This window comes from Anopheles gambiae, chromosome 2, assembly GCF_943734735.2.
Source record: "Anopheles gambiae chromosome 2, idAnoGambNW_F1_1, whole genome shotgun sequence".
NCBI lineage: Eukaryota > Metazoa > Arthropoda > Insecta > Diptera > Culicidae > Anopheles > Anopheles gambiae.
The window spans coordinates 79,730,344-79,757,576 of NC_064601.1; the positions used below are offsets into that span (position 1 = coordinate 79,730,344).

Here is a 27,233-nt window from a genome sequence, read left to right on the forward strand (position 1 = left end):
GCGCTGCAACTACTACTTTAGCATTGTAATAACGCCATAATTTGTATAATTTTCCAAACAATTCAATTTCGCCGCTGAACTACGTCTCGCACTCTTTTGTTAAATTAGAAAAAAACGTATTTTTTGTATTGTTGCTCGCATATCACGTACTATCATCAAAGATATCTTCTTTTAACCCTTCCTGAACGAATTCTTAGAACACACAGAAACCCTACCTTATCATAACCGGTTGTAACGATCTGCTTCTCTTGTTAAAGCGCTACACGATCGCGCCTTTTAATTACTGTTTGTGTTTTCCTTCTTCTCTCTCTCTCTCTCTCTAATGTTTTCTTTTCCGTTTTTTGGTGTTTGGTGGTAATTGGTAAATCGAGTGCAAAAATTAGATGACAAAAAGAACAAAAACACACACATAAACGTAGATTGTTTGTCACAAAAAATCGAGAAGAGTCAGTACAACTAAACGGAACAAATAGTGAAATGGCGATGCTCGCGCGCACCATACGCAATCCCGCGCCCCCTTGTTTTGCGAACAAATAGTTAGTGAATGCTGCTGTCTCCTTGGTGGGGCGGTGGTGGACGCCGGGCCTATGGTGACACGTACGGTGGCGGCCGCCGGTAGGATGGTGTGACGGGCGATTTGCCGCGCGATTCGCGCCCACCAACGATCACCGGCTGCGGTGGCACGTACTCATCGACGTCCTCGTTATCGCCTGTAGAAATCGATCAATTTTGAAATGGAACGTGTTGTTGGTGGTGCTGCTTTTGCGCGGTGATCAGCAGTGTAAACACTTACCATCGTGGTTGGTACTGCTGTAGGACGGTGGCAATAGCGGGGGCTTCTCGTCCTTCAGTATCACCGGCGACTTGTTGCCGATCTCCGGCTTCTCGTCCAGCTCGTCCTGGAAGATCACCGGGATGCCCTTCGAACGGAACGACTTGCGCTCTTCGTCAGTACCTTGGGGATTGGACGAGGAGGAGGAGGCGATAGGTTTGAAATTGATATATTCTTTCATTACTCATCAATATTAGTTCTTCCGGTGGTGTCGGTGCGCTTGTGTTAGTGCCGTAGCGGGGTTTGGCGGGCTGGGGCGGATCGTACTTACCGAGCTCCATCTTGCCGGTCAGCCGGCGCTTGTACAGAATGCACGCAATGATGGCGGCGATCAGCAGCATCACGATGATGATCACCGACGGCAGCACGAACGTGAGCAGGTAGTCGTCCTTCGAGATCGGTTTCGGGGCGGCCTTCTCCGGCTCGCTCGTGGCGTGATGCGGCGTATCGAACCCGTGGCAGTTGTCCAGCGGCACCAGGCTCACGTTCTGCAGGCTAAACTCTTGGCCCAATATTTCGCGCACCTTCGCCCGGATCGTGCTGTCCTGGTGGAGCAGAATGTTGCGCAGCGTCTCGATCTCCTCCTGCGGGCAGCGCTGGTGCTGGCGGCTCAGCGTCGTGTTGAAGAAGGACACCTGCACCTGCCCGGTATGGTGGATCGGTCGAATGTGGTGGATCTTGATGTAGTGCGTCGAGGCGTCGCCAAACACCTGCGCAAGCCGTTCGATAAAGCGTCGCTGTACCTGGGCCGTGTTAAACTGCTCGTGGCTAATGTCGAGCGTCAGCTCGAACAGGACGCTGTAGTCGCGCTTGTGGTGCGGGTTGACTACCACCACCAGTGCGTCCGTTGCTGTGAGACCTTCGCGATCTTCCGCCATCTGTGAAGTGGGAAGAGAAAATGCGTAAGAATTACGATTACCAATTTCTGGCATGCAAAGCGTGCGAAAATGATCACCACCCACCAAAAGATATTCTTTGCGTCCGATGTCATTCGTTCGCGGCACACCGTAAAACTCCTGGTTCTTCGAGTCAAACTGTAGCCAGTGGTTGGGATCGAGCGTGTTGCGATCGGTTGTCAGCAGCTTCATCTTCAGCTCGTTACCATCTTCTGGATCGTAGAATGTGTCCTAGAAAGGCAAATGCACGACAATGTATCTGTGTTGCCACAATTCGTTCCAACGTGAATCCGAATCCTCCAACCCCACTTACCACCGGCACCTTGAAGACGAGCAGATGGCCCACGGTTGCGTTCACTTGATCGACCTGGTTGCGCGTTTGCGGCGCATAGTTGCGCTGAATGCTCTGCGTCGGTTTCACCTTTGGCGGCGTGACCTTGGTACACTGTGCAATCTGTTGGCCCTGCACCGACTTTACCGTAATGTCCGGATTGAGCGCATCGTTGAGCGCTTCTTCGGTGAGCAGCGCCACCAGCTCGTCCAGCTTCTCTTCCGGGCAGCGATCCTTCGGCAGCGTCTCGTTCGTGTACACAAACGTGGCCAGGCTGGGATCCTGTATGCTGTTGCGGATGTCGCGCACGATAATGTTCGACAGCGTCACGTCACCGAGCACGACCGAGATGCCGCGTGCCGTCTCGATGTGCCAGTCGACGTTGCTGGCAAACTTGCGGTTCAGGCGCAGCGCCAGGCTGATCTCGTGGTTGAGGCTGCGGTGCGATTTGTGCTGCTGCACCTGTATGTCCACCTTTTCCGTGACGGTAAGATTGCCGGAGTCGGTAGCGCGCAGCTTGTAAGGCCAACGGGATACGTCCTTTTCGAGCGGTCTGTAGGATGGCAAAACAAAACGGTATATTAAGCTAAGCTGTACTAGAGACTTCACTGTGTGTGCGTGGGACTTACAGGCCATAGATCTCTTTCGTGTCTTCGTTGAACTGGATCCACGAGCTCGGTTTGAGCGGTTGATCACGGGCATCCAGCAGCTCCAGGCTTAGATTGTTACCGTCCTCGTTGTCGTGGAATGTTTCCAGCGGGACTTGGTAGCGGAACACTTTACCGGCCGGGATGGCTTGCTTTGGAATGCGGTTCCGAATGATCGGTGGAAGGTTGGTCGGTTCGTCCAGTTCCGTGGTAAGCATCGTTGAGGTCGTAGTTGATGCCTCGGTTGTGGTCGTGGTGGTGGTGGTAGTGGTCGAGGTTGTGGTAGTCGTTGTCGTCGTCGGTGCTTCCGTGGTGGTGGTGGTGGTCGTGGAAGGCGTTGTGGTGGGCATCGTTACCGTTGTTGGGGTAGTGCTTGGCTGCAGTAAGAATAATAGAGAAAATTATCTTGTAAGTACAATCTTCTGAGCTCATTTTTTCAGTTTTTCGAATAAGTGTTTCTTCATTCTTTCGTATCCGTTCGGCTGTGGTAAAAAGCACAGAGAGATCATTGAGTTTTCCCTGGCCAAGAAGTCTTTTTATATAAAAAGAATGGATTGATTTATGTTTTTTACCCAATTCAGCATAAGTATTAAGGTATGGGAAGGCATTCCTAATCGAAATCTATTCACAACTGAACTTGTAACCGTGTTTGCCCAGTATCCAATACCGATCAAATCCTACTGATCATGGACAAGAAGAGATTGATCCAGATTATGATCCAGTAACGATCTCTTTATATTAGAGTAGAATAAAATAGCATATTCTAGAAGTCGATTAGCTCAGTTCTGGAATTCAGCCAATTCCCACACGAAGGACACTACAAACATCTCAAGGCAAACAATTCAGATCAATCTTTTTTTAAGTAGTCACTCGGAATATTGTGTCAGAAATAATTTGTACTAAAAAGCTTGATGCTGTTCTAAATTGCGAATCAAAGATCTGTAATGATGTGGAATGATGGAGATGACCAATCGAATTCCTGAACATTCATACTATAAACTAACTGTTAGTATTCATCTTCATCTACTGTTGAAACTAACATTTGTTTGAGTTTTTTTCAGTTATTATTCATAAAACATTTAGGAGCCTAATGCTATATCTTTCTTTGCAAGGATCGACTTTAAGTGATCGTTAAAATATTGAAGGATGTGAAATTTCTAGGAGAAATTGGAGGTCGTTAATATCTTATCTCTGACTGAGTTTGGTTCGTCTAGAGCAGGGGTCGGCAAACTTTTAGACCAAAAAAGCCAAATTCTACAAAAATGTTCGTAGAGTCCCACGTGAAGAGCCAAATAGATGTAGCAAGAGCAAAAATTGTGTAAAAGATCTATGAAATATATAAACGCTTAAGAGCCACCATCTTGAAATCAATGCTGTTATAGCGTGATCATAATTCTCGTAATTACGGCCTGACATAAGCGAGAAGCCTCGATATTTCGTGTACAGATCACTTGCGCTCAATCTTATCCCGGGTTGCGCTGTAACACTTTGAATTCTTACCTCTGTCGACGATGGCATTGGTCGCTCGGTGGTTGTGGTCGATGACAGTACACGCGGATCGGGCTGCGTGGTCAGTTCGATCGCTCCCTCCTCCTCGTCATCGTACTCATCGTCATAGTTTTCGTACTCCAGTTCCTTGTCCTCCTCCTCGTTGTCCTGTTTCGGGGTGGTGAAGGTCGACACAGAACGTTGCGTCGATGTAGGCTGCAGACGACGAACGATGCAGAAGTACGCGCACGGGGGAACGAAAGTAAGGTACGATTAGTATACGAATGCAATTTTACACAAACACTTTTAAATTGCTAAAATAATTATAACGTTAAAAAAATAGATACCAAAAAGTGTGTGAGAGAGAGAGAGCGAGAGAGTTGAAAGGTATTGAGAAAATGTATTTAAAAAAGAAATCTATCGTGTGTTCGTAAAGTGAAAGTAAGTTAAAGTGTCTCTAGTTTGTTAATAAGCGTACCGAAAGAAGCATTGTGCATGGGTAGGTTTTTTAGGTTTTTAATTTGCTGTGTAGTTGATGTTTGTAACCAACCAAAGAAACGCAAGGAATGTGATGGCACATGACAGAAGTAAAAGGAAAGTAAGGAGTAATGGCAATGATCGTTGATGTAGTTTTGTGAGCAACCGAAAAAAACTGTGATCGAAAACACACCAAATTTAAAATGAATAATTTGTACAAGTTAAACTATACAATGTTTTATGTTACAAATCACTGTCCCATTTGCTTTCCCACAATAATTATAAAGAAAGTTATTTAACGGTAAATGGCTAATGAAATGTCGTACGGTGGTGGTAAATGGTACAAAAATATACAATTAAACAATGTACATTTTTACAGGTCGGTTTTTGATGTCATTAAATTAAAAGCTTCAAACAAAAACACAAAAAAAAAAACAGAAAGTAAACCGTTTTAATAAACTGTGTCGATATGTATAAGTGTGCAGGTGTGTGACGCTTGTCAGAGCTTAGCGGCGTGCATAATATTGTTTTGTATGCAATTGCAAAAGTAAATTTTGCATCGATTGCAAGAAAAAAGAAAGAAACAAAACTAAAGCGAGAAAAGAAACCAACTCGACACGTTCGTGTAAGTAAAAAAAAAATGCTTCAGTGCAATAAACAGTGTCAATAAAGACACAAACAGAATGAAAAAAGTAAACGAAAAAAGAAGAACATTTTCGCTAATTCCACACACACATACAAACACAACGTATTGGTGCTTGGTAACACACATTGGTTTGTTTTGCTGTCTCAACGGCATTTTGTGGCACGGTTTTGCTGCGTCTGAGTATAAGCTTGGTACAGTTTTGGGTTGCTTTTGATACGACCCCCTCAAAACGTTGTGTGTACCAGAGCAGACACCAGAGTTGGAAAAAATGTGAGCAAGTTGGCCGATAATTTCTACTCAAACGAACAAAACAGAACATAAAAACAGGTGTATTGAAGCTGCAGAGTCTACCGAACGCTACGAATCGAGTACACTTGGGTGCATATACACTGGTAGCTTGCGTGCTTGTTGAAAGCTTCACTGTATTCTTTTTATATGAAAGCTCTACCACTTAGGTTGTTTTCCCTTTTCCTTCCCCCTGGTTCATCACTGATCTTTTCATATTCTTGCTTTTTTTTTTGGTAGAATTTTCAGTTTTAAAATATTTCATTAAATTTAGTAAAAAAGAGTGTTGAAAAGTTGAAAATCAAAATCAAACAAATTGCGTGTGAACATTCGCGCTAGGAACGTTCCAGGCGACACAACAAAAACGGCAATGCAATTCTCTAAGAGATTACTGAGATTACGTAGTACTAAAACTGGTGTGGTGGGCATTAGAGTAAAGGGCTGGTAGTAGTTGTAGTTGCTACCTGGAGCTCTAGGGCAGTACTAGTAGCAACGGTATCGGGTTCGGGTGCCAGGGTAGTACTGGGATAGCTGGCGGACGCAGCACTAGCAGCGGTAGTAGTAGTAGTAGCAGCGAAGGAAGTACTAATATTGGTAGTAGCAATGGATGGTGTTGCAGATGCGATTACTGTAGTTGTTGTTGTTGTCGGAATGTTGTAGTAGGCACTATTAGTAGTTGGCTGTGTAGTGGTGCGTGTGTTTTGGTATTGGGAGGACGTCATCGTTATTGCAGTGCTGTCCTCCGTAGGCATAGCGTTGGTTGTGGTAGCGGGAGAAGCCATTCCGGGCAAGCGCAGGTCGCCAGTTTGCTCCGTCGGGTTAGGTACGCGGTCACTGTCGACACCGTCGGGAGTTAGTGTGGAGGTCGGCACAGTTACTTCCGCCTCCTCGGCACGGGGAATCAGGGGTGGTAGATTGTTGGGCGGTAGAACCGTTATACGGACCCCTTGCGAGAAGTAGTCCTCTTCCTCCTCCTCCTCGTCGATGTCTTCGCCTTCTTCTTGGTCTTCCTCCTCCTGGTCGGCGCTGATGTCTTCGTCATTTATCTTTCTACCGAACGGGGAGCGATCTAGGTTCGTCGCGTAACGACTCAACTCTTCCTGCGTCGTCGGAGTAGTAGTAAGTGGCACGTAACTGACCGTGGTGGTAGTGTAGTCACTCGTGCCTTGATCCTCACTACCGTGCGTGGTGGTAGTGGTGGAGGAGGAAATGGATACCGCTTCAGAATTAGCAAATGTTGAAGGTTTCGAATCTATTTCATCGAAAAATTCCTTCGACTCGTAGCTCGCTTCCTCGTCCTCATCCATGCCCAGATGCCACGAACTGGCCGGCGTGGAAGTTATTGATGGAAGTGCTGCGATCGTCGTCGTCGCCGTCGCGGTCGTTGTGGACGAGGGCGTCGAATACTCGACGGCAGAAGAGAAGGAAGATATCGTTGAGCTCTTCTCGGTGGTCGCTTCTGGTACGATCGTTTTGATGGTGCTGGAACTTGATGCCGCAGGTTCATCATCGCTCTGCAGTGGATGCGAATTTGGAGGGGGGGAATTTTTGTTTGTTTTTGTCCAACAACATACAATCGCGCGTCCAATCGTGAGTTGTGTGATGGTGATGGTGGTGTTGATGGTTGGTCGCGAAAGAGTAAAGGTTGTAGATGGATAAAAGTAATGGTAGTTATTGGTAATAATTACTGGCCGACTTTCGAAAAAAAAAAAAACACACACACACACTCGCTATAAGGTTGTGCTGTTTTGTTCGCTTTCACGGCATTAAAACAGCTTGGTTGGTATAAGTATGTACTGTTTGCATATATGCTATATAGTTGTACGGTAGTATAGAGTGGTATTGTGTTGTATTTGATACGATTATTCATACAGTCATTCGCTTGCTGATTTACGACACTACTTAGCCAGCAGTACTACGTGCTTTTTCTCAATGGTCTAAAGCGGCACGAATTTTGCACGCAGGTTATAAACCATCTTGCAACTATTGCGTTTGACGTGTGCGTCGTACCAGGCACTAAAGCTTTAACGTGCAACAACAACAGTTCATGCAAAATAAATATAATAATAATTCATAATGGAAACAATATTCATTTCGAGAGATTCTGTTTTTGATAATTTATAGGAAGTTTATACGATTAGCACGAACCGTTAATAATTAGCAATGGTTCGAGGAAAGTTTTGCTTTTCTTGTAGCTGATATGATGTATAAACTCAGTTTCAGCTATCAATTAAAGGTCTAATAGATTTTATGTAAATAAAATAGTTTTATCTTAAATAGGAATAAAAAAGGTTCTTTTGTTTCATTTTTAATATTCAAATGAAAACAAAGGCGGATAGCTATGGCAAAAATTATAACTATGATAACAATATCTAAATCATATAACAATAAAAAAGAGAGCACAACGACAGAAAGCAAAGCAAAAACGACAAGCAAGCTAAAAATACATGTAGCGAAACACCAAAACATCCTCATCCGGTTGCTGAACACAAAAAGCGTATAATTCTTTCATTTAGCAGGGACATAAAAGCGCACATTATAAAAAAGCAGTTGTGAACAACACGAAGCAAATAAAAAAATAAATAAATAAAAATAAAAAGCGCATACGGGGCCCAAAATTGTGCTTGAAAAAGCGAACATTGTGATTGGAAGGGGAGAAAGGCGATGTTTTTTGGTAAAAAAACAACGGTAGAGAAAAAAAACAGAAACGGACGAGGAAGGAAAAAAGATAGCAGGAAGGAAACACAGACGTGTAAAAAGTGCAGTATGATAACACGATAGCATATCAGCATCAGCAACAGCAGTGAGCAGGGGAAAGAGAAAGCTAAGGCCAAGGGGGGTGAAGTGGGGTATGGTGTTGTGGGCGGTTGCAGCATGGGAACCCAAAAGAAAAGTGCGTTGGAGCGGCTGGTGGAGAGCAGTGGATAAAAAAAGAATAGAAAAACAAAAAAAGCTAAACAGACATAGAAATAGCCAGCAAAAGGGGTACGAATGGGGGGCAGATGAGAGAAACAGAGCAAGAGAGATATAGAGAGAGAAAGATAGGTAGCGAGAGAGTGAAAGTGGCCAAAACGTGAAAGAGCAAAATCCTGTATGTGTGGTTGTGTATGGCATTGTTTCAAAGACGAATAATGTCCTGTTTCTGTAATCCTTTTTTCGTCCCACATTGAAGCCAATTATAATGTTTTCCTATCAACGGGAACATAACGACTTCACATGAAGTGGTTAAGGACGTGTGAGTTTTTCTCTGTAGAACACACTTTCTTCAGCCACACGTAGAAATTACACAACAAACCTCTCGCATCTCCAACGGCAACAAACACAAAAATGAGCAAAAATGGTACTTTTCCATTCAACGCTCCCCAATGTGTGTCGGAAGGAGTCTTCTGCAAACCGTGTCGTGTCGCAGTAGTGGCACATTAAATCCTGATGAAGTGTTTACCACCTCACATTACTTGCAACCCATTAAGCGGGCAAGCGCACGACGAACGAGCGAGCGTAAATAAAAATGGTCGCAAAAAGCACCCACTTTACAAGTCGAAAACAAGCACAAGGATGTTAAGAGTGTGTCGTGCGGAGTCAACGGTGCCAACAGGGCACTGTATGTGTGTGTGAGATGCTTTGGAAAACCCTGTATTACATCCCGGATCTTCATTTTTTTAATCCTGTTTCGCTTTCGCTGAGTGTCATACATTCATTACCAACCTTGTGCTTTGTGGAATGAAGTGGGAATCCTTGCTCCCGTTTCAAACAACACATCAGCAACAAACAAACAAAGCATTTGAAACGCATTCCCTCGTGCTGCTGGAGGTGCTGCTTTGCTGCCTCGTGGGCGTTTAAAGTGGCCACCATGTTTACCGTAATGTCGCTCCCAGCCAGCAGTGTGCAGGACCAGTTAAGCTTCATCGGGAAAGCTCGCGCTTCAAAAATCCCGGGCTGGATTAAAATGTGAGGATGTAAGGATGATCCCGGCCCGGGCCCAGCCGCTCGTTGGAGCTTAACAACTTGAGATTGATTAAACGTTTGGAGTGTTTTTCGAGAGTGTGCTTTCCGGGGCTTGGTTGTCTCTTATCTCGTACAGCGAATGAAGGGCGTTTGGGGAGGGGGTCGCGCGCCTGGTAGCAAGAAAACCGTGCAAATGCTGGGACGGGGGGTGCGTGAAGGGACAGGCAGAAACAATAATGAAGAGGAAAAGTGTACGTCAAACACTCAACCACGCAGCAGCACACACCACCAAACAAACAAGCAGAGCGAAAAGAAGGCAATGAAAAACACAAAGGGAAATTCAAAAAAGGCGAACAACGGCGCTTTCTTCTAACCGACTAGCGAACAACAAGGATATGGTGCAAGAGCGGGCAAACGAAAAAAACACGGTTTAAAACGGTAGCAGTGGGGAAAAGAGGTGCTGAGGCGCTTGTTTGCAGTGGTGAAAATTGCTAGCCGCCAACAGTAAAAGCTAGCTTGAGGGACCGAACTTTCGCTGGCTGAAAGAAAGGGCACCACGGTAAGACAAAATAAACTTTTTAAAATACAAAAAACAACAAAAGCGAACGTGAAATAGACACATTCACACATACAGTCATTGTCATACACACAGATTCACACATACACGAAAGCATACACGGTACAAAAGCACACAGAAAGCGAACATGAAGCGAAAAAACACGCTGGAGGTGGTTAGATAAAGGGAAAAAGTTTGATACCCAGTCGCCCTCATGGCTCTATTTACCGCTTGAAGCCATTTTTTGTGCATGAATTTGACCATTAACATCGATTTTTTTATTGCTAGTTTTTCCTGCTCTAGCCGGAAGACTTTGTGACAGGTGTGACACGGTTATTGGGTCGCAATTGGGGTCCGGTCGCGTCATAGCGTGAGTGTGAAAATTAGCAGCACCACCAGCAGCAGCAGCAGCAGCAGCACGATTGTACGGTGGTCTGCCTTACGGTGATGTCCCGGGCTTGCTGGCTTGACCGTGCTGCTACTAGCGCACAATGGTGGCAAGTTGCCAATTAATATTCATTGCCCGGTAACAAGCCGGGCACGCACTGATTGACGCTGGGCACCGTTGTCTGCTCTGGTGGCAAGCCATCACCAGGCGTCTCCATTTGCGCCGGTGGTGAATCTTTTGAGCTGACACGATTATGTTGGGGTTTTGTTTCCTTTGTTTTTTTGTTGCTTGGCTGTGCTTCCCTTTTGTGTCACATTTAAGCTTTGTCCGCATTAATCGTTGTTTGATTGATGGTAGAACAGTGGCGAGACTTGGTTATGGTGCCCTGGGAGGATGGTGGTTTGTTTTAAAGACCAACGCTATACCGCTCTCGGGGGTTTGAATTAGCGATTGTAGAAAGACTTTAAAACAATCGTCGTTATTAATAGAAGGTACTAAAAAGTTGTATATTGTTTGAATTTGGGATAAATGTGGTTTACTGTTTTGTTCTGTATGATCTGATCATTACGCTTTAGTTTGGAAAATATTTTACAAAATATTAAATATGTGCACAATTGCAATGACAAAAATTGTACATTCAATGTATCGATTCCAAAGTAGAATCAGAATTCATTTTGTTCGGAATTTTATTGATTATTTAATATAAATAAAAACATGAAGTAATTTATGACTCATATTACACGTGATAATCAATTTGTATCTTTTACTGACTAAACCAAGTAAAAGAAAGCAATAATTTTAGAACGAAACTAAGACATAAGTCTATAAAGTGCCTGAAAAATGTTCCTTGAGTTCTTTTTCCTTTGGTTTAACTGTAGTTAATCAGTTCATCGAGCTATTTAAATTATTTATTTATTAAAAAACGAATGTCAAATGATGTTCAAAGAGCTACTCACAGCGCAGAAAAATGGCACTGTCAATGTCATGAAAAATCTGACTGAAACAAAATCCATGTCAGCGTCACGTACTCAATTGTGATAATCAGAGATGATACTCAAAACAATTGGTGTGATCAATGCATGATTCGTGACATTTTTGCTACCAACGCTTGGTCAGCCATGTCATGACTTTTTTTTACTGTGATCAGTTCTGGAAAATGTCACTGACATAGTCATGACAAATTTCGGCTAGAACAAAATCATGTCAGCGTCACAAACTCTACTGTGATGATCAGAGGTGAGACTCAAACAGTTGTTGCGACATGCTTGGTGGCATTGTGTGCAAAAAAAACGCTTGGTCAGTCACTTAGTAGTGACATTTTCTGTCGGTGATCATCATGATAGTCATGGGAGATATGCGGTGCGTGCGAGTGGTTCCAAGAAGTAAAATGATCGAAATGAGAAAGCATGCTCATTTTGTAGCTTGGAACCACACGTGAAGTAAGTTCTAAGAATGTCGTGATTATCACCGACAGAAAATTCCGTGACCAAGTGAGTGACCAAGAGTTGGGTGCAACACAAAATATCACAAAGCATGTGATTGGTCCACCAAGTGTTTCAGTCATGACTGAATGGTCATGGTGACTGAAACAGTGGCATTTGGAAGCACTGTTCACAGTCAGAAAAAGTCATAATTATGCTTGCGCCGGTATTAAGCTTAGCCTGTGAGTCAGAGTATCACGTTTGACTCAATCACTCGCATATCCTGTTCCGCATGTCATGACGCACTTTCATTGAGTATCAGCAATGAGCATCAAGCTACCACGGATATGTTCATTGTTTTCGTTGGTGAATATCTCGTGATGCTGATGACATTTTGCAGCACTGCATACACATACATCTTGCATATTGCTTCATGAAAAAAAGTAAAACACAAGCAAAAACACGATCTCGTTAAACAAACATGTACAGTTTATTTCTGTCTGCACCAGCATGGCTTGGCAAGATGAGTTTCGCGAGTCAACATTTCCTTCCATTTCCTTGTGCATGTGCACAAAAAAGCAAGTTTTACCAAGCGTCCAACAAACGACTACGGCCATCGAACCTGTGTGACTGGTGGATGACAATAGACCAGACACACGTGCGGCTGTGTTGGTTCAAAGACAAGCGATGAATGTCTACCCATACATCCGCATCCCACATATGCCGGGCTGAACATCAAGCGATGGCCGAACAAAAACTGCATTTGTTGTAAGCAAACACAATGACACACGGTGGAAGTCAGCCGGGAAGCAGCCCGTACAAACGTGTGTACGGGATTTTGTCTCGTACTTGTCGCGCTTCGACACCCATTGCGTATGTAAGCACGCACTGAAAAGCAATTGTTGTTTTTTCACCCCACCTCGAATGCCAAACGGTGTGCAGCAATTTGGCGATTTTTGTTTGGTTTGCATTTCGTCCATCCGGTTACGGCAATACATGAAGAGAGGGGGATGCATTTTTGCATTCGCTGCAATCGGGAAAAAAACCTGCACATTATTCTGTTACGAGGCGTGCATTTTTCATCGGAATGTATTGATCTATTATTTTGTTTTCGATTGTACTAATTTAAAAGCAGTTACTCTATCGGTGCATGGAACAAGGGGCAGCGGCCATGAATTGTTTGGAGTATTGTGAAGGTAATGTTCACATTTTTTGCTGTTGCTTTTCTGCTGCAGTCCCGCGTCCGGTGCACTGTGCTGTGTTTGAATAGAGTTTAATTTAATTTAAAAGGCGCTTCTTTGCAACCGATCGTTCGAAATTCAACACATTTTATTTACTTCCGGTACAGGATGGTAAAGAGTAAATAAATAACGTGCCAAAAAAATAACACAAATAAACGCAGCCATGGAAATTTTGCTGCACAGTTCAAACATGGTTTAACTGCATTGGCACAGAATTCGAATCGAATGGAATTTACATTGGATGAATACGAAACAAAAAATGCAAAATTTTCCGTATGTGTGTTTGTATTTAATTTGCTCGTATCATTTCCTCCAATTTTCCGCCCCGTTTTGCCGAGTAAAGGCCCCACTCTTACACTCTTTAATCGGAAATTGGTCATTCGTTGATCCTCATGGCAAGGATTAATCATAACCGCAAAACCCTCAATATTGCCCCATACTGCTCCACCACTTTTCCACCATATTTACCACCGCGTATGTACACCATCAACATGCATTCGAACACATTTTTAATTTAAATGTAAATGAGTTAAGTGCGTATGATGCTGGGAGGGTGCTGCTATGATGCTGCGCGACTTGTTTGATGTTTGATGGTTTTAATTTTGCTTATTGACGTTTGCAAAAGAGCTTTTTGCGCGGTTTTTGGTGGAGAAATTTCAATTTGTGCAACGGCGTAATGTAATCAAATTTGTGAACGAGCCTTAATTATTACGACAGCGGTAGAGAGAGCGCACATAATGCGAGGGACAGCTTATACGGGGGTAAATGAGCGAGCAAAACGTTGATAAAGGTTATTTGAGCGCTGCTTAATCGCAGTGGAAAAGTTATAATGAGTTGTCCACGTATGCTTGATGCAAAAAAGGGTAAAAAAGGGCCTAATTTCTATATGAAGCTATTTGGAAGCAAAGAGAAATGCACACACACACACACACAAACACTCACAAGCGTTTATACTGGACTAATGTTTAATATATAAGAGATAGTATAATTACATTATACGAACGCACTAAATAGACAGACACACACACACACACACACACACAAAATCACGCGCACACACATGAGGACGCACGCATAGACGCAAACAGAAGCACACACGCACACATTGGTATAATTACTAATGGATAATTCTAAATACACAATATCATGAAATTTGAGATCAATTTTCACTTTTATATAATTTCGCAGCAGGAAAGTTACACTGTGATAAGTGTAAGTGATATTATAATAATCACATGGATCTATTTTTTATTGCTTTCTGAATCACTGTTATCATAAAAAGTCATGACGACGGTAGTGTAAGCAGTATGTTGTGTCATTTTTAATGTAATTACTCAAGCTATCTCGTTATCTTGTTTTCTTAAGCACCGTCTATCACCTTCCATTACTTCTACACAATTAAGCTTCTGCAGTACCACCATAAATGGATAAACGTTTACAATCAGTTTGTGATGAGGAGAGCGTAAAATGCAGGCACAAAATCTGCAGCAGAGCTGCAATAAATGGAACTGCACTGCATTTGACTTTGTTCACGGAATAAAAGACTAGATAAAATGAGTTTACTTTTAAGGTGGATGAAGAGGGAAATAAACATTTTAATGGAATAGAATACCAAGAAAAAGGGAAAATTCTCTACCTTCTCTGCATAACGCCAAGCAAAACGTACAAAACGCAATGGTAAATTAATTGTAATGAACCGAAATCTTACAGCTACGATGAAATTACACTCCAGCACATTCACCGAAACACTCGAATACGCTCCCACAGGCGGGAGAGTTCATCAGCAATGGCCAATGCAATGGCACAATTTATCTTACCGAATGGCTACCGGTGGGGCGCAACGCAACACGCAGCACGCAAAGTTTTAAAATCCCAAGAAAACAGTGGATCTCATGTTGCTCATGTCGGTGGTGGTGGAGCTTGAAGAACTTTCCAACTCTACCAACGGCAAAAGTTGGAATGAAAGTTTCCACCTCAATGGTAAACTTTTGTATCGTTACGGGCTTTCGTTCCTGGGAAACGCAAAGCAAAGGACCAAGCACGGAACAACAGGGGGGGTACGAGTTTTCCATTAGCCATAGCCACACAAGAGGAGACGACCGCTAAAGAGGCTAAGGGAAGATCCTACGATCCTTCACCGGTCTTCTTACTTTGACCGAAACGTGTTTTAAATTTTTGATGACCTGTTTCTTCTGCGAATGGCACTTTTGCAGAAATGGGAGGGAGGTTTTCGGTAGAACTGGACAAGCAGCAGAAGCAGAAAGTTTTTGTACCTCATCCCTTCGCCAAATCGATGCTCGTCCCAAAAGGATCGAACGTTTGACTTATCGATTTGGTACGTGCGAGCGAGCCACACTAGAGCCAGTGCTAGAGGCAACCCGGGTGAGCCGTGGTAGTGGTAAAAATAAGTTGCAATAAATTATTAACGGTTTAGTTTTAAAAACAAAAAAATGCAGCTAATGCAGCCTGCTGAAGCCATTTCATTCGAGGGAAACGTAAGTTGTGTCGTAGTTTCTGTATGTGTCAAACCGAAGAGGAAAAACAGAACGGAAAAGTATGTAACACAAAACCCTTTGACAGAAGATTCAGCCATTCACGTCTAGAAAAACCCGTTGGAGTGTTGCCCTTATTTCCCTCCCCTCCCGCATATTTTCGAGCGGTTCGTCCCCACACCAGCCTAGACACAGGGGTTGTCCATAAGGTTGATGTGTTGATGGCAGTGTTAGCTTACCTTCACCAATGGAACGGAAGCGAAAAGGTTAGTAGAGCGAGTGTTAGTAGCGGAAGCGGAAGATGCCGGCGTGGTGGTGGTGGTGGTGGTGGTTGCTGTGGGATTTGTTGGCTCCTCGGAAACGGTGGTACTGGTGGTAGAGGCCGTGGTGGTGGTGGTGGTCAGTGGCATAGTTGCCGGAGAAGTTTGCAGCTCTATCAACTCCGTAGGAATCGTTTTAGCTCTTGTGGACGTTGCGGTTGCCGTGGTCGTTGTCATTGTTGTCGTCTTTGCTGCACTTCTTGCTGGAGTGGAAGACAACGTCGTCGTCGTTGTCGTTGTCGTCGGGTCAAGTTTGGTCGGTGGAACGAGACGGGATTGGGCGGTTGGGTTGATTGTGCCGATCGTTGTTGTAGTGTCCGATCGGGACGGTGCATCCTCGTCTGCGTCAATCGAGCTGACCACCGGTGTGATAGCCGGATGTGGAAGCTTTGTGGTGAACAAAGATTCGTCCGTATGTCGCCTCGGCACGGTTAAGGTGGAGACGGCTTGGGTTGGGCTCGTCCTGAGCTTACTGTTCGGCGTGGTAGCCGGAACTTGCTTTGAGGTAGTGGGCATCGGGGGTGTGGTGGTCTTCTCAACTGTCACGTACTGTGGCTTTACGGTGGTCGGCGATCTGTTCACACTCGCCGGAAGTGTGGTTGTGGGGCTGGTCGCCGGTTGTCGCTTCTCCGGCTCTGGCTCCAGCGGTACGAACCTGTCCAGCTGCGGCTGGGTGCTGAAATCGTAAAACTTGGGCCCCCGCACGACATCTTCGATCACGTAATCGTCCCGGAACACCTCATCCTGCAGCCGCTCGATTTCCGGCAGCAGCAGCTCCGTCTCGACGATACGCTCGATATCGATGCGCTTGTGCTTCGCCTTGCGGGCGAGCAGCGTTTCTTCGTCCTTTTTGAGCTGCTCGTTGTTGGCGATCGTTTTGCTGATGGTCGACTCGAGCTGGGACACGCTCTCGCGCAAATCGGGCGGCGTGAAGGGGTGGACGGCCACGTGCGACGGTTCGGTCGCCGGCTGGAAGGCCCGATCCGACTGGTGCGTGTGGGCGAGCAGTGCTGCGGCCTGCTTTTTTGCCGACCGTTCCTTCACCTGATCGTACAGGCCGTGGTTGTGCTTGCGCTTGGGTTGCGATGGTTGCGTGGTGGCGGCAGTGATGGATGGCGCTGTTAGCGATACCATTACCGGGGACTTCCGGTGCTCCCCGGTCGCTGCACCACCACGCGGCCATGGTTCCGCCTGCTTCTCGGCGTTCGCATGATGGCGATGTTGTTGCTGATGGTGATGGTGATGTTGTTGATGATGGTGCGTTTCCACCGTATGGTCGGGATTGTTAGTAGTATGCTTGTTAGTGGCGTGTGTTGGCGAGCTGTGGTGCTCAGCCTTGGTGCTATACTGCTGTGTGCGAAGCATCGACATGAAATTGCCAAAATTTGATCGGATTTGAAATGGTTTGGTTTGTGCGAAGCGTCGGGAGCAATATCGATTTCCGAAGGGACACAAAACATCGAGAAGGGATACGACATTGTACAGCAGACGAAGAAAGTGATGGGTGAGAGCACAAAGATAGAAATGGGAATACAGAGAAGAAACAGAAAGAGAGAGATAATGTAAGGAAAGAAATGTTATGTAGAGAGAGAGAGAGAGAGAGAGAGTACAGGAAATGGTAAGGATGAACTTCACAGTGTTGTACCCGTTAGAGAAGAATCTGCTGCAAAACACAAGCGAACGCACTCACAAGTAGCTTCCAGTTAAGGTGAAAGATGTTTCCTTGCAAACCACCAACGCAAAACAATACTCAGACACACGAACACATACACACAACCACACACAAACGCACGCACAAACACACATTCTGGCATACAAGAAAAGCTTCAAAAGCGCACACTTGAACAGTTTGTGCTATCGGCAGAACACAACACGACGTTTTGATTGTGAGTTTTTTGTTTTTACGCAGAAACCAATGAGTGGGTGTGAGTGAGTGTGGGTGTATTTTATGTGATAAGCACGGCCGGCATTTGTTTGGTGAAACTTGCGCAATTTTGCACAAGTGAAAGGGGCACAATTGAGGGGGGTTTTTTCACGGGCGAACACAGACAGACAAACAGAGCACGGAAAATGGTGTGATCCCGAGGGCGAAGACTTGACTCAAGGCAACACTGCTGTGCTGTGCGATACGGAAAGACAGAGAAAGAGAGAGAGAGAGAGAGAGCGATAGAGAAAGGCAGTGCGAGAGGTGGACTGGGAGAGAGCGAGATGGAAAGATATAAAAGAAAACAGGGCAGAGCTGTAGAGAAGAATGGACAGAGAACGGGAGGAGAGAGTAAGAGATTGCTAGTTTGTATGGAAATTAATTCAAATAGCAAGTGAATACTATCAGGACGTGCACGCTTTTCAGGATTGTTGGGAATTGGAAAGTAAAAAAATAAAAAATAAACGCAAACAAAAGGATTTTGTTGGAGGGCAGCATACGCTGGCAGCTTGTTGCTAGAGAAGCTGTAACATAACAAAAAAATACTGAACGTGGATGGAGAGGATGTATCGTGTTCCAACATGCCTTCTGTCCGACAAACCGGAGTACTACGGTTTCGATTACGATTGCGTTAGTGGTGCTCGTTTATTGATTGGCAATGGAGTTCCAGGGAAAACGGCCAGGGATTAACGGCAGTTCAACTGGCGAACAAAGCCTTTATGTTGCTATCGTCACGCATAGCTGGGCCAATAGTTGATTTACCATTAGCGATAATGGCGCCCTGTCAGCGGATCCCGCCACTCGAACGACAAACACCAAGACGCGAACGGTGCTGGGCGCCTCCATCCCTTGCGCCCGATTCTTCGGAAGGATGTAATTAATTTCATCCTTTTACGCGCTCTCACGCACACAATGCAATGCAACGCAAAAAAACCAAAGTCTGTGTGTTGTTTGTGTCTCTATTTCTCTCTTTCACACTCTATCTAAACCGTGGCGTTACTTTCCGTCCTTGAATTACACAATTAGTGCGCTCGATAGTTAGTGCCGTTCGAAACGATTATATCCGCTTCGTATTTCCGTCCCTAAAATGAAGGAAATGTCATCGCTAAAAGTATGGCGTACAATAACAACAGAGCGGAGCAAAAAAAAAGAGTTACATTACGCTCGGGATCGAGTTTGGTGAGCTTTTGCCGTTTGCGTTTCAACCGGCGCAATGTTCGGTTGGGTGTATCGATTTACTTTGGGCGGAAATATATTTCCGCACAGGTTGGTGCTTCGTCAGATGATATCATTTTTGTGGATGGTTTCCATATTAAAACGATTAAGTAAGAGAAATGGAAATGAAGAAATCCAGATTACTTTATTTGAGCTTTTATAAAGCATCCCGGAGTTTTTCAGAGTTAACAATGGTGCAAAAATGGCTTATAACATTTGCATATAACTTCAAGCAAAAAATATCGAAAGGAGCTTTTTATATTCACCTATTTATTTCTTTTAAAAGGGCATCTTTCGGACCATTTCATATGAATGCCGCAATAAAAATATGTTCACCGAAGAAAAGCCAAACCTTTTGACGATGCTGATGGCCAACAAGGCTTCATAATCATTACGGCACAAGAGCAGACAATAAAATATGCTCTTTGTGAAATCCCCATGTTTTGAAAATGGCACAATTCATCATAGAAACATTGTCTTTTCCAACAGCGGCACTCTGATAAATTGAAGACCCATGGCCGCGCTAGTATGCGTGTAATTCTTGACATTTTTGCGGTAAAAAAACAAGAAAATATCCACTGCAAAACGGCCCCGTTCAGCAGGTTGCGTCGTCGCCATGATAAATAACAAAATGGCAAAGAAAGCGACAACGATCGCGCTCCGTAAATGCCAACCGAATGGGTTCGGGACGAAAGGACGCACCGCATAGCCTGGTCACATTGACCGTTTGTCGTTAATCGAGCAGCAAAAAAATAAAAAAAAGTTAGCAAGTGGTTGATTGTTCGGTTTGCCTTCTATTCCGTTGTGCAATCGGCATGGCCAGTGTGGAAACGATATGGGGAGAAACCATTTAAAAACGGCTGAGCGGATGGGACAAAGTAAGGTGGTTCGCGTGGCGGGTAGGTCGAGATGATCGAGTGGCAGAGAAATCAAACAAAGAGAAAGAAAAAGGTTTTGAAAAGCTCAAGGAAGGAGCAGAAACTTGTTCTACGTAACACGCAACCATAACAACAACGAAACGGAAAAATGTAAAAATTGCAATGGAACGGTAAAGAAGAAAAAACGGTTGTGATAAACGTAAAGGAACATGAATCACGAATTCCTTTTGTTTGTATCTTTTCTTTCATTGTTTTTTTTTTGAAAAAATCTAGGAAAACCGATGTCATTTAGTATAATAAATGTTTAAAGTTATTGAAAAATATACTAATGAAAGAAAGGACAAATAAAAAGGAAGATACAATAATGAACGCTAATTGCTAGAAAACGAATCAACAGCTCAAAACGAGAAACACACTTAAACAAAACCTGATGAGTTGAAAATCAATATAAACACTATTGGTGTAAGCAGATTATGATGTAACAAAACCAAACAGAACAACTAATCACAACACAAACAGTAAAGAAACGGGTGCACTAGAAGAAAACCATCCCAAAAACTTTGTTTGCAGACCTCTAATGTATCGTTTTGTGGAATTTTGGTGTAGTAGCAACGGTACTCTTCGGCTACGAGTGTACTTGTTTATGTGAACAGCTATGTATAGGTAATATCAGGCACTAATGTTGAATAGTTGGACTTAATGTAATATTCACACACGCATTTCCGATTTGCAAATTAGTGTACGGATAAACAGGGACCCAGTCTGGTTGTTAGTTTACTGATATTTGGCGTTGTTAAATATTAGCCCCCAACTGCCATTCAAACAAGCGCTAAAAGTGTGGCAACGATATCTAGCAAACACGGCAAAACGCGAACAAACTTTACATCAAAACAAACGCTAATCGATAGATAAGGGTTAGTGGGAGGAAGAGCCCTATCGAGAGATGTACATAAAGTACGCGCAAAAGGGAAAATGGTCCAAACGGTACGGTGCACTCTGTACAGGGTTGGGCAATGGTAATGGCCGAAACGGTTGGAAAAGGATATAATCGCGCTCGCCTGAATTGAATATGGTGGTTTAGCAACGCGCGGTAATGGACTCAATTAGAAGCGTAATTGCGAGGCCACCCACCATCATGATGGAGCGCCCCATAGGAGGGTGAATGGGAAGCACGGTCCGGGAAAATGTTTCACAACTAATTCCCGCGGAAAGAAGGAAATCGGTGTCGGAATGTTATGTTCTACTAGATGGTGAGCCTGTGCGAGTGTGTGTGAGGAGGCAGAGTTTAGAGGATGGTGGTGGTGGTGGTAAAAGGAGATTGGAGCGAACGAGAAAATTTATCAATTTATTTGCACTGGACGTGATCGGCACGGAATTGCATTTGAGGTGTCCGAAGTACACGTTGGAATGAAAGTTGGATCCATTTCTGGTGGGGTGTGGTGGTGGGTTGATGAAGGGAGAAACAAGTTTGCTAAACCCACCACAGGAAATGTGGTGTCGGGCGGTGAATTTTGATCATCATTTAGGTGTATATGTTTCTTTTACATGTTCGACCTCACAGTGCATGGACTATTTGGGGGAGATGGAGCAGTGGCGAGAAACGATTACTTTACGGCACCTCTCCGTGCTGGAGCCTTTAGTAGGGGGGAAAAGGGAGGATACCATTTCCGAGCAGGGAACGACGGTGGTGGTAGTTGTTGTTGTTGTTTGTTAGAGCGGACCGGAACAAAACGGGGAATAACGCGGTACGGTGAAGCATTGTAAACGAGTGTTAGATATTATCGGAATGGGTATCATCGTCATTAGTGCGAGGTTATTACTGCTATGGTATATGCTAAGGGCAATAGGATGGTTATCGTGCAAACTTACCTCACTGGAACCGTGATGGTGTCGGTGGGCATGAGGAACTTCCGTCGTTTCGCTGAAGATTGAAACAAAAATCACGCACGAATAATGAGAAAAGAGGAAAAAAATACCAAACAAAAAAGTTGACCGAAAAACGCGACATTGCAATTGATCGACAAATGATCGATTGATCGATTTCTACCAAATATTTGTTGTGAATGGTTCATCCATTATGATAATAAGGATAAACCTTATGAAGAATAGAAACATAATTGTAATAAGAATAATGATATTTGAATTTAAAATTTTCAAGGATTAATATTATTGGTAAGGGGCTGTTTTAATTGTGTTTGTAGTGTTATCAAGTATTATTATTGTATTTTTTCATGATGTGGAGCTGTGCTCGCTTATTGGAGACTAAATATTAGAGTCCTCATCCAGTTTGCTAACAATATATCAACACGAGAATATATGCTGAATATATAACAGACTAGCTACTTGACCTACTACAGTCGATCTATGTATTTCACAGTAATAATTCAACAATATTATATGTAATCACAGTACGAAAATAGGGCCGATTCATATTTTTCGTAGACACATTTCAAGCCATGTGATTATTGTTTTTTTTTAATTAGTTAAATTAAATCAAAAGAGTATTTGTATTAGAGATTCATTCATTCACTCGTAAAACCGAAACTGCACTTACCCTTCATCGTCATCTTCTGCAGCTTCATCGTCGTCGTAGTCGTAGTAGTCATCGTCTGGATCCACCTCACGCTTGATTCTCTTATCACTTGCAGCCGCACCACCGGTCTGCTCCTTCCAGATGACCCAGCAGCCAAAATCCATACCGGTAAGGTCACGTAGTTCGGCCAGCTGCGTGTTCACGTTGCGCACCGTTTCCTTGGCACTCGATGACATCTTCTCGCCGCATCCAACCTGTACAGAGTATGGGGAAGTTAGCGCGTAAGTTAAATACCAAAACCAAAAGGAGAAGGCAAAAGCATGCCAGAATGCAGCGCCCGCTTACCGGAAATCCAATCCAACCCAGCGATTTTCCAACCGTCCGCGAAGGTTTCTTGCCGTGCTGGAGGGCCTTTTCCACCATCTTGTGCAGGTCGTTACTCGTTGCATCTCGAACAATGATCGATTCCTGCGGACGGGAGAGATCCCGGAAAGCATTAGGAAAATTGTTGCTAGATAAGACGAAGCGGCTTGGCTTTGTGCTCGTTCGAAGCTAGGAAGAGTACGTGTGTTCTGACGAACAATCGATGCAATAACATAATGCGCGTGCATTTTAACGACCCATCCGCTAGCGACCGTGGTACTGCACATCGTTAGCAGTGGAAACAACGATCAGGCGAAGGCATCGACAGCGGGTAGAAGAGAATGAAGTGAACGAACGACAAGTACGCCAATAATTCAACCTCATATTGAACAAAGTTACAAAGAAAGGGTGTGGCAGCATAGTTCAAAGTGGGTGAGGGTTTAGGAAAAGAAAACTGATTTGCATTCCAGCCATCGTCTTCCCTTTCTTGTAGCATCACGGCCATTTGGGTTTGGCTGCTTTACATGCAACTATGCAAGATTGCTATTCCGGGGGACGATATCTGGGCCAGCAGCGAGACAACGCGAGTGCGCTCAGCCAAGCAGAAGACAGACATGGGACAGCGTACGACACCGGATCCGTATCAAATGAGATCGTTTCGGTGTTTAATCGTTCAAGCATAAAAGAAGCATCGTGCCCGACCGTCTGTCGGGTGGGGGTCAACCCCACCCTCTGTTGACTCGTTTCCGGCGGGGCTAGAATAAAGAAAGTGCTGCTGCTGAACAGCAGCTATCGCTTTTGCTGACTCTGTTATTGGTTGATTTTATGAAGCTCGAAATCATTTGTGTCACCGAGAGAAAGGAACGTCGTTGGCGTTTGCTTAACGCGATGGTGTGAACACATTATTGCTAGTAATTAAGCGTATTACATAGCGTGGAATTAATGTTCGTACGAGATACGAGATGTGCTCTGATAATGTCCAGCACGCTTTATTGCAAGTAAATGGACGGTTTATATTTTGCACATTGTTGGTGAGGTGAATGAATATCTGCTTACTCACTGTGTTATGTGTTCAAATTGTGGCAGTTGTTTATATTTAGACTAAGTATTAAAAAAGAAAGAGTTAAACTCTGATCTGTTTTGGTTATTGTGCAAATTCTTACTATCATATTAGAGAGCTCATAGATAAAACCACTCTGTCAAAATCATCAACTCCAGTTTCTACAAACGCTGCTTCAAACATCTCCAAATTCAACAATCAATTACGCAAACACTCAAAAAACTAGATCCAATTTAATTACCATCAAAAGGGATCAAAGGGCCTTCATCAAACGTCCGGTGCTACACTCCAATAGCCTTCGGACATCCTGATGCCCAAAGCCGTATTCTGCAGCGACATGTCACAGTAGTTTACCATCTGGTGCAGGTGCAAGCATGTCAAAAACCGCACCAAATGCACCGAATGCGGCAATTTGTAATTTACGATCCATTGGCAGGCAGGTAGACTGTGGTAGTGCTGTTGACCTGCTCTAATGGTTTAAATTGCATCTTTTGGAAGGCACGTCATAGAGCTTTCGTACGGTCTCCTATTTGCAGAGCAGAGTGTCCGGCGATTCGGGATTTCCGTTGTGGTACAGTTTCGACGGATGACAGTAACGACATCATTTGGAAGTAATGGCCCTATCACATCTAACTAACTGAGCCGTTAGCTAGATTGATAGGCAGATTGTGCACCAGTGGGAACGGGTGCCAGAGCGTTCTGCTTTACCCGTTGCTTTGGGCAACCGATACAACATTTCGGTTGGATTGATTCCAAGGAATCGAGAAACACCGTTCAGTTTGGAGCTAAATTGAACGACTTTGAAGAATGTTAATGGATCATACGTCCATTCGAAGAAGCGAGCAAAGCACTGCCAGATCAGTCAAGCAAGAGTGAGCTAATAATACGATTAAGCATCTCGATAAATGAACAATTTCCATTACGTCGGTGATAATGAAGTCTAAGCTACTACGGGTGCGTTAACGACCGAACAGGCAAGTTGTGTGTGTGTGCTTTAAAGTGATTTAAATTTGAGACACAGCATTATCCGCTACAAGAAAGAAAACTTTAATTCTTAACATTTTCCCACGCTATCGATTTTCCAGCGAGGGGGGACAGGTACTCTAGTGGCAGCCCCTGTTCTGTTTGAAATTCCATCGAAATCCAGCAACTTACCTCGGGGACTAAGAAATATTCGGCCAGCTTACTGATTGTGCGTTGCTTCAGGCTTGTCTGGACGTGTTTCCAGCTCTTGGCCCGGAGTATCAGAGAAAGTTGGATCGTGCTTTCCGTTGGCAGACAGCGAACACCGGCCTGTAACGAACGAAAAAAAAGAGGAACGTTTAGAAATGCGCTGAAACACCGAGTTAATTGATGAACTTGGCTCTTCGGTGAGTGAGAAATAAAGCCGTGGCTTTTGGACACGTTGCGTGTGTAGCAGACGAAATTAAATCCCCTGCCAGGCCATCGATCAATCTCGAGCGCCGTGAGCCATGTCTTGCGGGTAGAACCATTGTCCCGCGGGGGCGCCGAACGATCGATGGCTGACACGGGCAGGGGCATGATGGGCAAACGCGGAAAATGACTGTAGGACGGTGAGTGATGGCTTGTGTCCTGTTTGTGTTTGTGGGCTGTGTTGAATGTAGGTGACAGCGACTATTAAAACTATATTAAGTTGCATCGAACTGCTTTACAAAACGGCGCCGTATAATTATGTTATTGTGTGGGAAGAAAAAAATGAATCTAATATTTCATTTATTTGAATGATTTTTGAGAAATAAGTTTCAAATAATTTACATAGTATGTTGAGAAAATGAAGAACAAATTGTTTCATACAACCACGCAAATATTTTTTATCAACTAACACATAACTATATCTATCATGTTTCATTCCTGGTTGTATCCAACCAAGACGCTACCATAAGTTTATGGAATAAATTTAACCACTTACCTTGGATAATTTCGGTTGGCTATCTACTTTTGGAGGTTCCGCGGCTATCGGCTACACCCGGTCGCGTTTATGATTGCGATAAAGATGATAACAAAAACAGACATGGAAAATAAAAACAAATTAAATCATTAATTATACGATACGGACAGTCAGCAGCAGTCACGGAAGAAGAACACTGTTCGGTAAATGATTAGCTCGGTTAACAACATCGAAGCGCGATGCCGTGCCACATGTGTGTGTGTGTGTTCGTTTTATTACAAGGTGTAAAATCATTTCTCCATTTAGATAGCGATCAACACGATGGGGAAGAATTAATTTGATTCGAACTGTTAGAAGGCGCCAGAAGCAGTTCGCCTATTCCGACCCGAAACCGTGCATAGATTTGAATAATTTTTCCATTCATATCCATCTCGCGATCTCACTTGCCAGTTACGTTTTTGGTTGCTGCTTTGAGATCCTACAATAAAAAACAAGCTCGAATCAGCAGGAAAAATAGATGATAAACCATTCCGAACCATATGCATATTGCGTCCGAAGACCGCAACGCAAAAGAAAGCGGAAAAGAAATCTCCCAACGGTACGTGAGCAGAGTCTTTTCCATAGAAAAAAAGTAGAAAAATCTGAGCAACCAAGAGGGCACGAAGATTCCGGCATTCCGGGTCCAAAATCGCTATGCAAATCAAATTTTCCCTCATTTATCAGTGGGCCACCAACCACCACCGTTCCCTCCCTAAGCTCATCTGAGCGCGTGCACACGCCCCCGGAAGTCACGCATTTCGTCGTGTACCTCTCGCGTCTTTGGCGAGCCCAAGCGTCCGTTCCGGTGCGCCGTTCGATAGCCGAGCCAACGCTGCCCGTTGCGCCAAGTCAAGCGAGTTTAATTGATTTACAAATTGTTTTCTGGTGGTCTATGTTTGTGTTTCCTCGTGGTCGTGGAAGAATGGCAGCGAATGCTTGCGTTAGCATTCTCGTTCTCGTGTTTTTAGAGTTTGATAAGCTTCCGGAATGCGATGCCGTGGATGGGAGAGAGGGAGTAGCAGCAGGGAGCCGGCACCTTGGCGCATTTGATTGGCATTTTGATAATAAAGTTTTGTGTGTGCCTCTTTTCTTCGGAAAGCTGTTGTAGGCCGACCGGTTGGGACGATTGGAAGTTAACAGTGCGGGAGCGCGAACGAAAGAAGGAGTTCGGGAGATAATGAGTGAAAATTGGTAGAGGAAGGAAGAGATTGGTGGAGAAAAACTTTATCATTTCTGCAAAATAAAAAAAAAATATGGAAGCCAAGGTAAAGAAATGGCAGAGCCAGTACTGTAAACTGATTGTAACCGGGACCCGGAAAAGACGGCAAAAAGGATTGACTGGAAGGT

At 44.2% G+C, this 27,233-nt stretch overlaps 1 protein-coding gene across 8 annotated transcripts in view; it reads right to left on the bottom strand.

Moving 5' to 3' along the window:
- Positions 1–325: 325 nt before the first annotated feature.
- The window catches only part of LOC1274848 (uncharacterized), a 102,992-nt gene continuing 76,084 nt past the window's right edge, over positions 326–27,233 (bottom strand). For 4 of the 8 annotated variants that reach the window (XM_061645552.1, XM_061645549.1, XM_061645551.1 and 1 more), the window contains exons 4-17: positions 25,869–25,919; positions 25,094–25,231; positions 22,861–22,983; positions 22,537–22,769; positions 21,852–21,903; positions 15,885–17,315; positions 6,547–7,116; positions 4,207–4,410; positions 2,689–3,083; positions 2,042–2,612; positions 1,795–1,959; positions 1,104–1,710; positions 794–1,006; positions 326–710 (exon numbers count right to left, since the gene is read on the bottom strand). In XM_061645552.1, coding sequence (XP_061501536.1) covers positions 586–710; positions 794–1,006; positions 1,104–1,710; positions 1,795–1,959; positions 2,042–2,612; positions 2,689–3,083; positions 4,207–4,410; positions 6,547–7,116; positions 15,885–17,315; positions 21,852–21,903; positions 22,537–22,769; positions 22,861–22,983; positions 25,094–25,231; positions 25,869–25,919 — 4,878 coding nt within the window. In that variant the 3' untranslated portion in view covers positions 326–585. The remainder of the gene's footprint in view (positions 711–793; positions 1,007–1,103; positions 1,711–1,794; positions 1,960–2,041; positions 2,613–2,688; positions 3,084–4,206; positions 4,411–6,546; positions 7,117–15,884; positions 17,316–21,851; positions 21,904–22,536; positions 22,770–22,860; positions 22,984–25,093; positions 25,232–25,868; positions 25,920–27,233) is intronic. The other 4 variants (XM_061645553.1, XM_061645554.1, XM_061645555.1 and 1 more) reach the window with 4 other exon arrangements.